Raw genomic sequence first — 13,609 nt, forward strand, 5'->3', positions numbered from 1 at the left:
GCTGATGGAGAAGCTGCAGCAAGTTCCCCAGAAGGTCCAGCTGAGACCACTGGTGTCAGTGTAGCCAGAGCAGCCTTCTGTTGGAAGATGATGCTATCTAGGACTTCCATAGCTAAAGGGAAGTCAATGCCTGGCTTCAAAGCTTCAAAGTACGGGCCGACTCTCTTGTTAGGGGTTAATGCAGCTCTTGAGTTTTAGTTGAAGCCAGCGCCCATGTCCCGTTCTGAAAATCCTAGGGCCCTTAAGAATGATGCTAAATCTACTCCGCCTGTGCTCTGTGAGTGGAGCAACAAACCCTGGATGGCAGCACATTTGTTTATATCATGGTTGACCAAACATTTTAAGCCCCTGGTTACGACCTACCACTCAGAAAAAAGATTCTTTTCAAAATATTAGTGCTCAATGACAAAGCTCTGATGCATACCGATTGACAAACCTCATTCACCCAAAAGCTCTGATGCAGATGTACAAGGAGATTAGCATTGTTTCCATGCCTTCTGGCACAGCATCCATTCTGTAGCCCAGGGATTTAGGATAATTTTGACTTTCGCGTCTTATTATTTAAGAAATAAACTTCAGGCCGGGCGCAGTGGCTCAAGCCTGTAATCCCAGCACTTTGGGAGGCCGAGGCGTGTGGATCACGAGATCAAGAGATCGAGACCATCCTGGTCAACATGGTGAAACCCCATCTCTACTAAAACTACAAAAAATTAGCTGGGCATGGTGGCGCGTGCCTGTAATCCCAGCGACTCAGGAGGCTGAGGCAGGAGAATTGCCTGAACCCAGGAGGCGGAGGTTGCGGTAAGCCGAGATCGCGCCATTGCACTCCAGCCTGGGTAACAAGAGCAAAACTCCATCTCAAAAAAAAAAAAGAAAAGAAATAAACTTCATAAGGCCATAGCTGCCATAGATAGCGATTCTTCTGATGGATCTGGGCAAATCAAATTGAAAACTTTCTGGAAAGGATTCACGATTCCAGATACCATTAAGAACATAAGTGGTTCATTGGAGGAGGCCAACACTTATACAGGTTTGGAAGAAACTGATTCCCATTCTCATGGATGACTGAAGGTTTCAAGACTACAGCAGAGGAAGGAGCTGCAGGTGGGTGGAAATGGCGAGGGAACTAGGAGTGGAGCCTGAAGATGACGAATTGCAGCAACCTCAGGATGAAATGTGAACAGCTGAGGAGTTGCTTCCTGTGGATGAGCAAAGAAGGTAATTTCTTGAAGTGGAATCCGCTCCTGGAGAAGATGCTGCGAACATTGTCAAAGTGACAACCAAGAATTTAGAAGATTCCATAAGCTAAGTTGATAAAGCAGTGACAGGGTCTGAGAGTACTGACTCCAGTTTCAAATGAAGTTCTGTGAGTGAAATGCTGTCCAACAACATTGCGTGCTACAGAGAAATCTTTTGTGAAAGGAAGAGTCAGTTCATGTGGCAAACTTCATTCATTGTCTTTTTTTTTTTTTTTTAAGACAGTCTTGCTCTGTCGCCAGGCTGGAGTGCAGTGCCGCGATCTCAGCTCACTGCAACCTCCTCCTCCCAGGTTCAAGCGATTCCCCTGCCTCAACCTCCCAAGTACCTGGGACCACAGGCACATGCCACCACGCCTGGCCAATTTTTGTGTTTTTAGCAGAGACGGGGCTTCACTGTGTTAGCCAGGATGGTTTGGATCTCCTGACCTCATGATCCAACCTCTGCCTCCCAACGTGCTGGTATTACAGGCGTGAGCCACCATGCCCGGCCCATTGTCTTATTTAAGGAACTGCCACAGCCACTGCAGACTTCAGCAACCACCACCCTAATCAGTCAGCAGCCATCAACATTAAGGCAAGATCCTTTGTTAGCAAAAAGATTAAAAGTTGCTGAAGGCTTAAATGATTGACTGTTAGCATGTTTTAAAAATATTTTTAAATTAAGGTATGTACATTTTTTTTGTACATTGTTTTTTAGACATACTACTAATTGCTCACATAATGGACATAGTATAAACATCACTTTTCTATGAACTGAGAAACTCAAAATTTCATGTGGCCCACTTTATTGTGATATTCACTTTATTGCCCTGGTCTAGAACCAAGCCCTTCCACTGTCTCTGAGTTGTGCCTGTAGTTTCCTATGTATCCTCAGGTGGAAAGGGCTTTGGAATCAGATCTGGGATTGAATCCTGGTGTCCCCTAACTGTGTGTGATGTTAGGCAAATCTTTTAACCCTTCTGAGCAAAAGAAATGTGTTGTCAGTCACTAAAGTTTTGTGATGGTTTGTTGCACAACTCTAGACAACAGGGGTATCCAAGCCAACAGAGAAATACAAATCACTCTCAGATCTGAAAACAGCTGTGTATGCCCCCTTGCCTTTGTGAGACCTTTAGTACTCTGGTGAAACCAGTGCGTGTGTTTACTGCTAATTGGTTGTTTTATTCAGGAACTTAAATAATTAATATCTTTCTATTTTGTGTTCCATATTTTCATTCTGCACTTTTGCTCTGCCCTTCAGTGTGTGATTCAAAAGTCAGACAGGGTTTTGCAGTCACCTTGGGGGCCTCAGTCACAGCAGAGGTTGTAACTGTGGATGGTTGTTTGATGTTATAAAGCATTCTGGTTCTCGGTATCAGAGGAGGAGTGTTGAGGCATAAGGCAGTTTGCAGCTGTCTTCTAAGTGCCTTGAGTTTCAGCTGAAGTTGTCTAAGGAACCTTCTGTTACTGACATAATTGTAAGGTGGTCCTTTGCATGATGGTAAACTGGATCTGTGCTTCATCAATAAGCTTTTGGACAAGAAGCGTCTATCACTGTGGTTCTCTCATTTGCCACGGCAGAATAGAAGATGAAGTATCCCAATAATTGCATTACAGTTTCCTTCTTGTGGACAAGAAAGCAATGTGGTATAATTAGGTTTGATTGGAGTGCACATTTCCGGTAAGATCTGAAATTAATGATGTTGCTATAGTGACACATCTGCAGCCACCAGCGCGTGAAACATAAAGCAATTCATTCGACAGGCGTAGACATCTGTGAACTGCAAGGATGCGGAGCATATTGACACTGACCAGAAACACTCCACGCCGGCTGATAAATGAACAAATGATGCTGAAACAGGAGGACAGATAATTTGTACTTAATCTGCTGGGAGAACTTTAATCTTCTCATTGGTTGCATTTGACAATGCCATTGTTTAAAGAACAATGCTGCAGAGAACTCATAAATTTTAAAACTTAACTCAGGGTGCAGCCTATTAAAGCAATACATTAATTCCTTTGTTAGGGAGGTTTTATCTTCATGTAGAACAAAGCTGTTACTAAAAACACCCACTAAAACAACAGGTTTTTTAGGACTCACATTTTAATTATAGCATCCATTACCCAAACTGCCATGTTGTTCAGAATTGAATCACATGTGAGTTTCACAAGACGGCATCATCATGAAGGAGAAAGCTGTTTCCCAGTTTGTCAGGGCAGGCAAGCATGATGTGTTTGCTGGTTAGTGCACACGAGGCAAGCAAATCTCACAGGTAAGACTCCGAACCATTTTCTAACATTCTTTAAACCAGAGGGCAACCCTAGTCTCTTACGCATGATGCTAAGAACCAGGTGTTCGTTACGACGAACCTAAGTAGCCTTACTGGCACAGTATTTACTCGTGTGTCCTTGGATATGAGCACTGTAATTAACATTTTGGTGGTGTTTGGGCCAGTTGAGATATTTAACACATGCAGATACTTAACAGATGCATACAGTACCGAGAATCATCATGTTTAGAGAAAGCCTGATTTCAGAGACTGTATTTGACTTTGAACATAATATTTGACTTCACTTTAAACAGTGTCATTGACTTTGAATATATTAGACTTTGCTTTAAAACATGTCAAATATTTTCAAAAGTCAAAGCATACTTTAAAGACTGATAAATTAGTCTTATCACTTAAGTTTTGTTTCCATTTCTTGTAAGGTGTATGTAAGTTTGTGTTTTGATGCCTCCGTTGATTGTGCATATTATTTTGTTTAACTAGAATCTTCACGAGAAAGTGTATTGCTCTTGGTATAAGGCATATGTCAATATTACCTTTTTATACATGAAAGTCACAGGCTCACTCTTGTAGGATGATGTGCTGGAGTTTAGATATGAGGCCAAATCACGATCCAGGAAGATCTGGTCCGAAACCTCTGCAGCTGCGACTCAAACCCTGTCTCCCCAGCTCAGTCACGGAGCACATCTGTTACTGCTCTGAGAATGATGCCTGCAGGACTTTTTCCCCAGAAATTAATTTCCTCTTTGCCTGCTTTGCTCATTATAGTCCCCAAAAAACTCTTTTTCATTAAAGAGTTACAGCTTTTTTTTTTTTTTTTTTTTTTTTTTTTTAAGAAATCACAAACCTTTTGTCAAAAGACATTTTCTGTCTGTCTAACTGCATACCATCACCAAGTCTGTCGTGACTCTCTGATGTGAGGGCAGACTTACTCTGTGGCTGCTTCAGCTCCTCCCTTTTTCAGAGTTTCCAATTTGAGGCCATATTAATTTCTGTTGTATCAAAATGACAGCAGTTGTAGAAATCATTAGTGTTTGAAATCATGGAGAGCATTTGAGGTAAGATTTGAAAAGTAATTTTGTATTATAGACACTTTCAGTACTGTTTTAATTCTGCTACGTTATCTGCTACTATATAAGAGGTGAAGGAAAGTTTGAGATTAGTAAGTTATGAAATTAAAAAAATCACTGATTTAAAAAATATTTTCAGGATTCATCTTTATATGTGAAGAAAGTACATGTGCCACTGACCTGAAGGAACATCTGCATAAGTATTGCAGTTTCTTGAACCCAACAAGGTGTATTCACATGGACAAAATAACAAACACAAACACTTTATCGTTCATGTGATGAGAGATGTTAGTCATTTATTTGAATATATCAGTGTTAAGCTGCTTATAACATGATTAGCAACCGAAACATTTTAGAAGACGCAGAGCTAGAACTATCACACATTTGTTGAATTTAAATGACTGTCAGGATACATTATTGTCTTAGCATTTGGCATATCTGTGACTTCAGTTCTCGCCACAACCTAACTTGGCACTCCCCATCCTTCCCCTTCCACCACTCGTGGCCTCAGGCAGCCCCTGATGACTTTCTGCCTCTGAGGACTTGTCTGTCCTGGGCGTTCCGCATACACAAGTCAGACGTATGCTGTCCTTTTGGCCTCCTTCACCAGCATGCTCTTGCTGGGTCATCTGTATTGTAGCGTGTATCAGTGCCTCATTTCTGTCTGTTGCTACATAATATTCCATTATGTGGATGCACCACACTTTATCCATTCTCAAGGTGATGGACGTGGGTCGTCTCCACTTTTTGCCTATCACGACTAGTGCTGCGAGCATTCAAGGTTCCAGCCGATGCAGTTAGGCAAGAGCAAGAAGGCAGCATCCACATTGTAAAGGAGAGCAAAACTCTCTCGCTGTCTGTGTGACGTGGTCCCGTCTGCAGGAAATCCTGAGGAATCACCTAGCCCTCTGTTCATAAAGGGGTTTAGTAAGATTGGAGGACACAAGGTCAACACAAAAGAATGAAGCTGTACTTTTGTATGTTAACAATAAACCATCCGGAAATAGAACTAAGAAAACAGTTACATTAAATGCATAAAAAACTATTTCACTGTGTTAAGATGACAACAGTTCTAGTCTCTTTGATGTATAGGTTCTATGTAATACCTATTAAAATCCCAGCTACCTTTGCTTAAATTGGCAAGCTGATTCTGAAATTCACATACAGATACTAGGGCTTCAGAATGGCGAAAACAGTCTTGAAAAACGAAGTTAGAGGACTTACAACTCCTGATTTCTTCTTTAAAAAAAAAGATGTATGCATTGGAGGACTGTGGGTTGTGGAGGCGGGTGTGGGCAAAGGGTGTGAGGCTGGGGTTTGGTCCGGTCCGGTCCGGTCTGGTTTGGTTTTTGAAACAAGGTCTTGTAGTGCCACCCAGGCTGGAGTGCAGTGGCACAGTCATGGGTCACTGAAGCCTTGACCTCCTGGGCTCAAGTGATCTTACGCCTCAGCACCCAGAGTGCTGGGATGACAGGCATGAGCCATTGCACCTGGCAGCAGCTCCTGATTTCAAAACCTAATACAGAGCTGTAGTAATCAAGACAGTGTGTTTTATGGTATGGGCATAAGGACAGATACATAGGTCGACGGACTAGAAGGGAGAGGCCAAAAACAAATCCTAACACTTATAGTCATTGGGTTTTCAACAAGGATGCCAAGGTAATTCTATGGAGAAAGAATAGTCTTTTCAACAAATGGTACTGGGTAACTAGATAGCCACAGGCAAAAAATGAAGTTGGATACTTACCCCACTTGTACACAAAAGTTAACTCCATGGATCATAGACCCAAATGCAAGTGCTAAAATGTTAGCAAGTGCTAACAGTGTTTTTAAATCACTCAGCTTTGAGAAGATATTCTGAATTTGTTGTACAGTTTGAATGTTTGCCCCTCCAAAATTCTTACTGAAACGTAATCCCCAGTGTGACACTGTTAAGAGTTGGGGCCTCTAAGAGGCAAATGGGTCATGAGGGAGCCGCGCTCATGAATGACTGAGTGTACGCATGGGTTACCATGGAGTGTTAGTTGCCACAAGAGTGAGTCTGTTGTAAAAGCCAGTTTGGCTCTCATGAGCCTGCTCCCTTCACGGTGGGGGGGTGGGGGGGGGTGTTGGCAGTGCCTCGGGACTCTGTGAGTCCCCACCAGCAGGGCGGCCCTCAGCAGATGCAGCACCTCTCCCAGCCTCCAGAGCTGCAAGAAATAAATTCCTTTTCAAAATTAGTTGCCCAGTTTCAGGTGTCTGGTTACAGCGACAGAAAATGGGCTAAGGCATTTCTCCATTTCATTCTCCCTGGCTCCAGTTAATCAACTCAATAAGACTTTTGGATATCCAGCGAGATACAAAGCTTTATAAACGTAACTCAAAAGGAGAAATAGTTCAAACCTAAGTTTCAGTTATCTTTTAAATAATTTTCAACTAAATGCATAAATGCACAGATACTATACTCAGTATTTTAGCATCGCCTGGTATGTTTCTGTGACAGCTGTCTGGTCTCCAGTACTTTCAAGGGGTCTTTGTGTACATGCAGAGTTACTCTCAGATTTCCCCAGGCAGCAGTAAGAAGCAGAGTATAATGGCATGACTGAAGCTGGAATCGCAGAATTTGAAATGCTGCCACCAAGATGAAAAAAGACCTCTAACCTAAAGCACTGGATTAAAATAGTGGTTTAAAAGCCCAGATTTACTGTCTAGAAAGAGTCTGTGAATGGAGTGATTATAAATGATGTAACTTTGTTTTTGGAAAACATCTGTTGTCCATGTGGATTTACTGCATTTAGAAATGCCAGAGTTTTCTTCTCCAGGAAAAGATGCCCCAGAGTCAATGACCTGTGCCTCAAATATATGCCACTTTCAACCCATGATGAATTTGTGGGTCTAGGGATCGATTGCGGGTGGCTGTTTACCTCAGAGGAGACAGCAACCAGACACCCTCTTCCTGATGGAAGGGCACTCCCTGCTCTGGAGCAGCCTACACGGGACCTCGCCTCACCAGCTTTGTCCAGCTGTGGCTCACAGGAAGCACAAGGCCCACAGGCACAGGAGAAAGGGCCAGTGGCCAAGGGCAGATTGCGGGAACAGAAACTGTTAGTCCAGGTTCTTGAACAAATCAATTTCAAGGAAGAAAGAGATGGAGGAAAAAGCTGTAGAGTAAAAGAGGCTCAAGAGACCTTTCCTGGATCCATCCTGCGGACAAGCAGTGTAAAAAACTATGACACATGAGACACCTGGAAATTAGAACTCTGGCTTCTGTTGGAGACGGAGGAATTACTGTGGCTTTCTGGTGTGATAATATTGGGGTTCTGCTTAAAGTACCTTTCTTTCACAAATGATACTGACATGCCCATGGCAGAAATGATATGTTCAGATTCGTTTCAGCAGCACCAACAGAGGGAGTGAAGTGGGGCCTCAGATGAAAAAGCTGCCCAGGTCCATGTTGCCAGAAAGGAGCAATGGGCACAGGGCTTTCAGGAGACTGTCTCCTTGACGTGATGTAACACTTCCTTTAAAAGAGGTAGAAGGGGTGAAAAGAACATATGTTCCTGGATTTAAATTCCTTGCATTTCATATCTCTCAGATTCACGTACAGGAATCACATTTTCTGTATGTTTTGTTTTAGTCCAGCCGTAGGCATATGTGTGTGCGTCAGTGCGTGCGAGCACACATATACACAGACACACACAGCCGAGGTTGATGCCCATCATACCATGAGGGGTTTCTAGTGTGTATTCCACATGTTGAAATAGTATTATTATCAGGAAGGTGGAAGGTGTGACCATTAGATACCCCAAATCAACGTTTCACTGTTCCCATCAATTGCCCGACTAAAGCATGAGAAATACATTGGTCTAACAAAGTGGAATTGGCACGCAATGATGTTTATAACCATCTTACTCATTGATTCCTGGAAGAGGCAGCAGTCAGGATGTGTGGTGAGAGGGCAGAGTGAAGGAGCTTCGGGAGGCATGCGCTCCGTGTCTTGAGGTGGGATTGAGAGAACTGAGAACGTTTGGTAGGCGGTTGAATACAGAAAATGAGGAAAGGATGGTGGCCACTGAAGGGCAGCTCCTGTTTATTTAGGACTGACTGCGTCAGGCATGTCGCCTGGGTGCCCTCCCGTCATCCGTGGACCACCCTGCAGTGCATGTACAGTGAGGAGGCTGAGTGGGAGGTCTTGCCCTTCTCAATTCAGGTGACCATGGGGAGAGGCCAGAGGGGCCAGTCAGTCCCCTTGCAAATGTCTCACTGGGTGTTGAGGGACCAAGAGGTGCAGGCTGCCGAGGGAGAGGCGAGGCTGGGCTGTGGGTTGCATGGGGGTTGCAGTGAGGATGCTGAGACCTGAGCCAGGGACTGCGGGGGTGTGGACAGCAGCACCTCACACCCCAGTGGAGCCTCTGCACTCGCAGCTGCCTCCACGCCCAGGCCTGTCACAGCCACCCGACAACACACCCCGCAAGGATTAGGTGGAAAATGAAATGCTGTTGCTTTATTTACGGTTCTTTGCGTACTTGCATAAAGCCATTTAAAATCCTAAAGAAATAATTGTTCATTCTTGGTAGGAACTATGCAGGTGTTTATTGTAATATTATTTTAACTTTACATATGAAATTGTTATAATTAAAAAGTTGAGTTAAAAGAAGTGGCATTAATCAAAGTCCTGTTTACAATCCGCATAGGATTTATGCCTCATTGCCATTCCCTACCCTAAATTATCATGCTTCACACTCAGTCTGTGTCAGAGAAAAAAGTCTAAAGGAAGTGCTTTAGTTACCTCAATCTGGTAAGTAAAATGTTTTTCATTTAGCTTATTTGTTAAATAATTTTTCAGAGAGCTGCTGACTTGGGCATACATAGTAGAGGTGAACTTTGTACCTATCCTAATGTGAATTAATGTAAAGTTTCATTATCTTTTAACTGTTGGCAATGTTAGAACTATCATTTTTCATCTCACATTTTTGCTGTTTAAAGCACTCATAGGCCCACGGTGTGGTGGGTCACGCCTGTCATCCTAGCACTTTGGGAGGCTGAGGCAGGTGGATCACCTGAGGTCAGGAGTTCCAGACCAGCCTGGCCAACGTGGTGAAATCCCATCTGTACTAAAAATGCAAAAATTAGCCGGGTGTGGTGGCATGCATCTGTAATCCCAGCTACTCAGGAGGCTCAGGCAGGAGAATCCCTTGAACTCAGGAGGCGGAGGCTGCAGTGAGCTGAGATCATGCCACTGCATTCCAGCCTGGGCCACAGAGCAAGACTCCATGTCAAAAAAAAAAAAAAAAAACAAGCAAAAAATATGTATAAAGCACTTGTAGAACTTCATTATATTATTTAGAGACTGAATTGTTGCTAACTGCACTATTTAATATGGCTTAGTATTTTAAGTTAATTCTGCTTATTCAACAAGGGTAGCGTAACAAAACAAAAAGATTTAAGTTCTCATGTTTTGATGATTTTGTTTCCACTTAGATTTATGAAACTTGGAGACATTTTTTTCAAGGTATACAGAACACAGCCATTTAAAGGTGTTTCATAAAACACTGTGGAAGGCAAAATCTATAAAACTGACAAGCATCTCAGGTAGATAGCTGCTGTTTGGAATTTCTAAAACTTTATTATATCTACTTTTTAAAGAGCATTTATTGAAACACTCTCTAAAATAGTAATTGTAAGCTATATTTTCCTTCTGTTTTAAAGTAAGCATTGTGTCCTGGTGGAAGGCTTATTGTGTGTGTTCTGACCCTCACCGATGTCTTGGGATTAACTCTGTGCTCTAATCCTCACGCACTCAGCGGGCGCATAGACATGAAACAGTCTGGGTTGTATTCCTGGACCATGCGTGCCACGGAGCATAAACATGAGTTCATATTTTTATGGGTGTTTTGCTACCATGTGAAAAGTTCCACTTTTATTGCAACCCATTGGCTGTGTCATTGTTCGTACTCAGATTTATAACGTCATGAGTATCCATGGATAACCTTTCTTAGGGGGGGACAAGGCGAAAGTACCCACATTGCAGCACATTGTGTACCTATCCAGAGGGCATTTGAGCTTCCCTGTGCTACTTTGCTTCTGTGTGACCAAATAAGTAAAACTGTGTGCGTATGTCACGTGTGTTTTAGGTTAAGTGGGATCTCTTTGTCAGTGAATCCATGGCCCTACGTTTTGGCAGTCCCCCTGAGGAAGCACTGGGGTACTTCTTGCTTGGTCCAATGAGGAGCAGGCGTTGAGGGAGCACATTCAAATAGCCCAGTGTTTGGAAACTCAGCTAAAGAAAAGCCGTCCTCCCCTTCACAGACCTCCTGTCTGTCATTCCAAGGGATGCACATGCATGCCAAGGGTTAAACACATCTGAAATAGTGTTTCTGTTCAGCTAAAAACACCTAACTTTTTGAAATAAGTTTTTTAAAAAATTGATGGTCACCCTAATTGGGGCTAGTTGATGTCTTTCTCAGGCAATGTAAAGGTGGTGACTCAGTTTCCTAGTTTTATGCCTGACTTTTTCAGAACAGGCAAAAGTTGTATTTGTTCCAAATAACAGATCTGAGCTGAAAGGCAACAACGGGACATTCCTCCTGTAACTAGAGCCCTTCCCATTATTAAACATTGTTAGGGGCTCGGTGCATAGTGGCTCACACCTATAATCCCAGCACTTTAGGAGACTAAGACAGAAGGATCGCATGAACCCAGGCTGGGCAATATAAGGAGACCATGCCTCTGCAGAAACCAGAAAATCAGCTAGGTGTGCTGTCGTGTCTTGTAGTCCCAGCCACTCGGGAGGCTGAGGGAGGAGGATCACTTGAGCCTGGGACGTGGAGGCTGCAGTGAGCTGTGATAACGCCACTGCACTCCAGCCTGGGAAACAAAATGAGACCTAGTCTCCAAAAAAAAAAAAAAAAACACACCCAAAAATGTTAAAAAGGCACCTTGACACGCTTGCTAAGAAGAAAATACCTTGTTCTTCCTATTAAAATGAAAATAGCAGCAAGTAACAATCTTGACGCTACTTTGTATTATAGAGTGGGGCATCCCAGTGGCTTCAGCATAGTGAGGAAGAGCGTCGCCCGTGGGTATGCAGCGTGCGCCGTAGGAAAGCTGGGCCTTCCCGTGGGCCTCCTGCGTTAACGTGTTTGCTGTTGTCCCCTTTATCCTAGGAACCCTCACCCAGAATGAGATGGTATTTAAGCGGCTCCACCTGGGCACTGTGTCCTATGGAGCGGACACAATGGACGAGATCCAGAGCCACGTCAGGGACTCCTATGCACAGGTAAGTGGGTTCCTCCTGTGGGGGCTAGCTTCCACACACGCCCCGCGCCGTGTGTCCAGCTGAGCCTCATGTCTTCCCATCTGGAAGTCAGCACACTTCTCGATGAGATTGTCATCCTGCTACTTCAGTCATCCGTTCGAATGTACGAATCAGGAGTGGAGTCTAGGAGACTTTCTGTATTTACAGTAATTTGTTTCAAACTTTATTTTCGCAGAGGCTAGACTAAATGACACCTCCCATTGCAGCCTTGCTACTCTTGACAACTCCAGAGTAGCATTCAGTGGTCAGCATTGTATTCAGTTTTTTGAAAACCTTCACTTTCCTCTGTCCTTGCTAGCAGTCACTGTTGGTGTGCTGTCAAATGGAAGAAGTCCCATATGTGTGTCTGTTTAGCATGTGGAATGTTTATCCACACACATAAGCAAACAAACACACGTATACACAACCAAACACCTTATTATTTTGGATATAATTCATTTAGATACAGAATATTTGTAACCTGGGATATTTATTAATAGAAGAAAAATCTTAAAAGGAGAAGGAATACAGTTTCTCCCAGGAATCTATTTCTACATTGAAATAGTACCAGATGAGATCTGCTTTTAAAAATATATATATATATATATATATATATATATATATATATATATATGTGAATGTGATTTTAATAGCTTCAAATAAGTCATTAACGTTATTAGTTATTAGGGAAAAAAATGAAAAACAGAAAAGATGAAGCATCATTATATAAACACAATAAATATTTACTGTGCTTCCACCTAAGAGTACTTTAAAAAATCATTTTCACTGAAAGCTGCTGTGAGCTGAACAGACAGCACTTTTTCTGTGAAATTGATGTGATTCTCTGTTGGTATTCTGTGTTATTGCTAAGATGACGGGAATCTACTAGGTCCACTGCCCTGCAGCACAGATCTTTTATAACCTGATTCTGTTTCCCCACTGGAGGCATTTGGTGATCAAGAGCATAATCTTTCATGGAATTCATATGAAATGAAATTGTACAAGCATCAATAAACATCACATAGTTTGGAAGGAGGGAGCCAACTGAGTTTGCTGTCTTGCAGCAGCATGAGCGGGCGCAGATGGGCTGGGTGCTCACTGAAAGGCAGCACCAGCTGAGCAGAAAGTTAAACCCTTCATTAGACAGCACTGTAATTTGATGGGCAGGAGACTCACAGTTCACTGGATCTGTGCACCCAGTCCAAACGCAAGAGCCTCAGTTTCCAAGGAGGATTGTTATGAGTTAACTCTGAAGTTAACTGAAGAAACATTTGGCAGTCCTGTTGGGGTCAAAGGGAGTATCCGATGACACTCTCCACCACGTAGGAGGTGAATAATAAAAAGTCATCGCCTCAGTGGTGCCGATGAAACCTCTCAAACACGGCTGAGTCTGACAGCCAAGCATACACATAAGCCCATAAATGGCGAGTTGCTTCAAGAGAGCAGGGTTCTGAGATACGACATGGGGTCATTGTCCTCTGAATGCGACTTCGGATTGTATCCGTCTAAGTTCAGAGACTACTGGAAATCAGGAATAATTTATGCTATTAAGGGAAGATTCTTAAAAATTTTGTCCTGCTTTTAGCTTTATACCATTTTGTGTAGAACATTATTGAAAGAAAGCTGGACGCAGTGGTGAGTGTGCCATTTCGTTTTGTTCTTTCACCCTGCTTTTGGAAGTCAAGACTAAATAGGAGTTAAGGACATAGGAAATCAATGCCATTGAAGTGAATATAG

General features: G+C 42.9%; 1 protein-coding gene across 1 annotated transcript in view; it reads left to right on the top strand.

Annotated features, from left to right (window-relative positions):
- The window catches only part of ATP9B (ATPase phospholipid transporting 9B (putative)), a 294,182-nt gene that overhangs the window by 203,143 nt on the left and 77,430 nt on the right, over positions 1-13,609 (top strand). Inside the window, exon 14 of the mRNA XM_017504545.2 lies at positions 11,742-11,854. Within this exon, the coding sequence (XP_017360034.2) occupies positions 11,742-11,854 (113 nt within the window). The remainder of the gene's footprint in view (positions 1-11,741; positions 11,855-13,609) is intronic.

Source organism: Cebus imitator, unplaced genomic scaffold (genome assembly GCF_001604975.1).
Source record: "Cebus imitator isolate Cc_AM_T3 unplaced genomic scaffold, Cebus_imitator-1.0 Scaffold324, whole genome shotgun sequence".
Lineage (NCBI taxonomy): Eukaryota > Metazoa > Chordata > Mammalia > Primates > Cebidae > Cebus > Cebus imitator.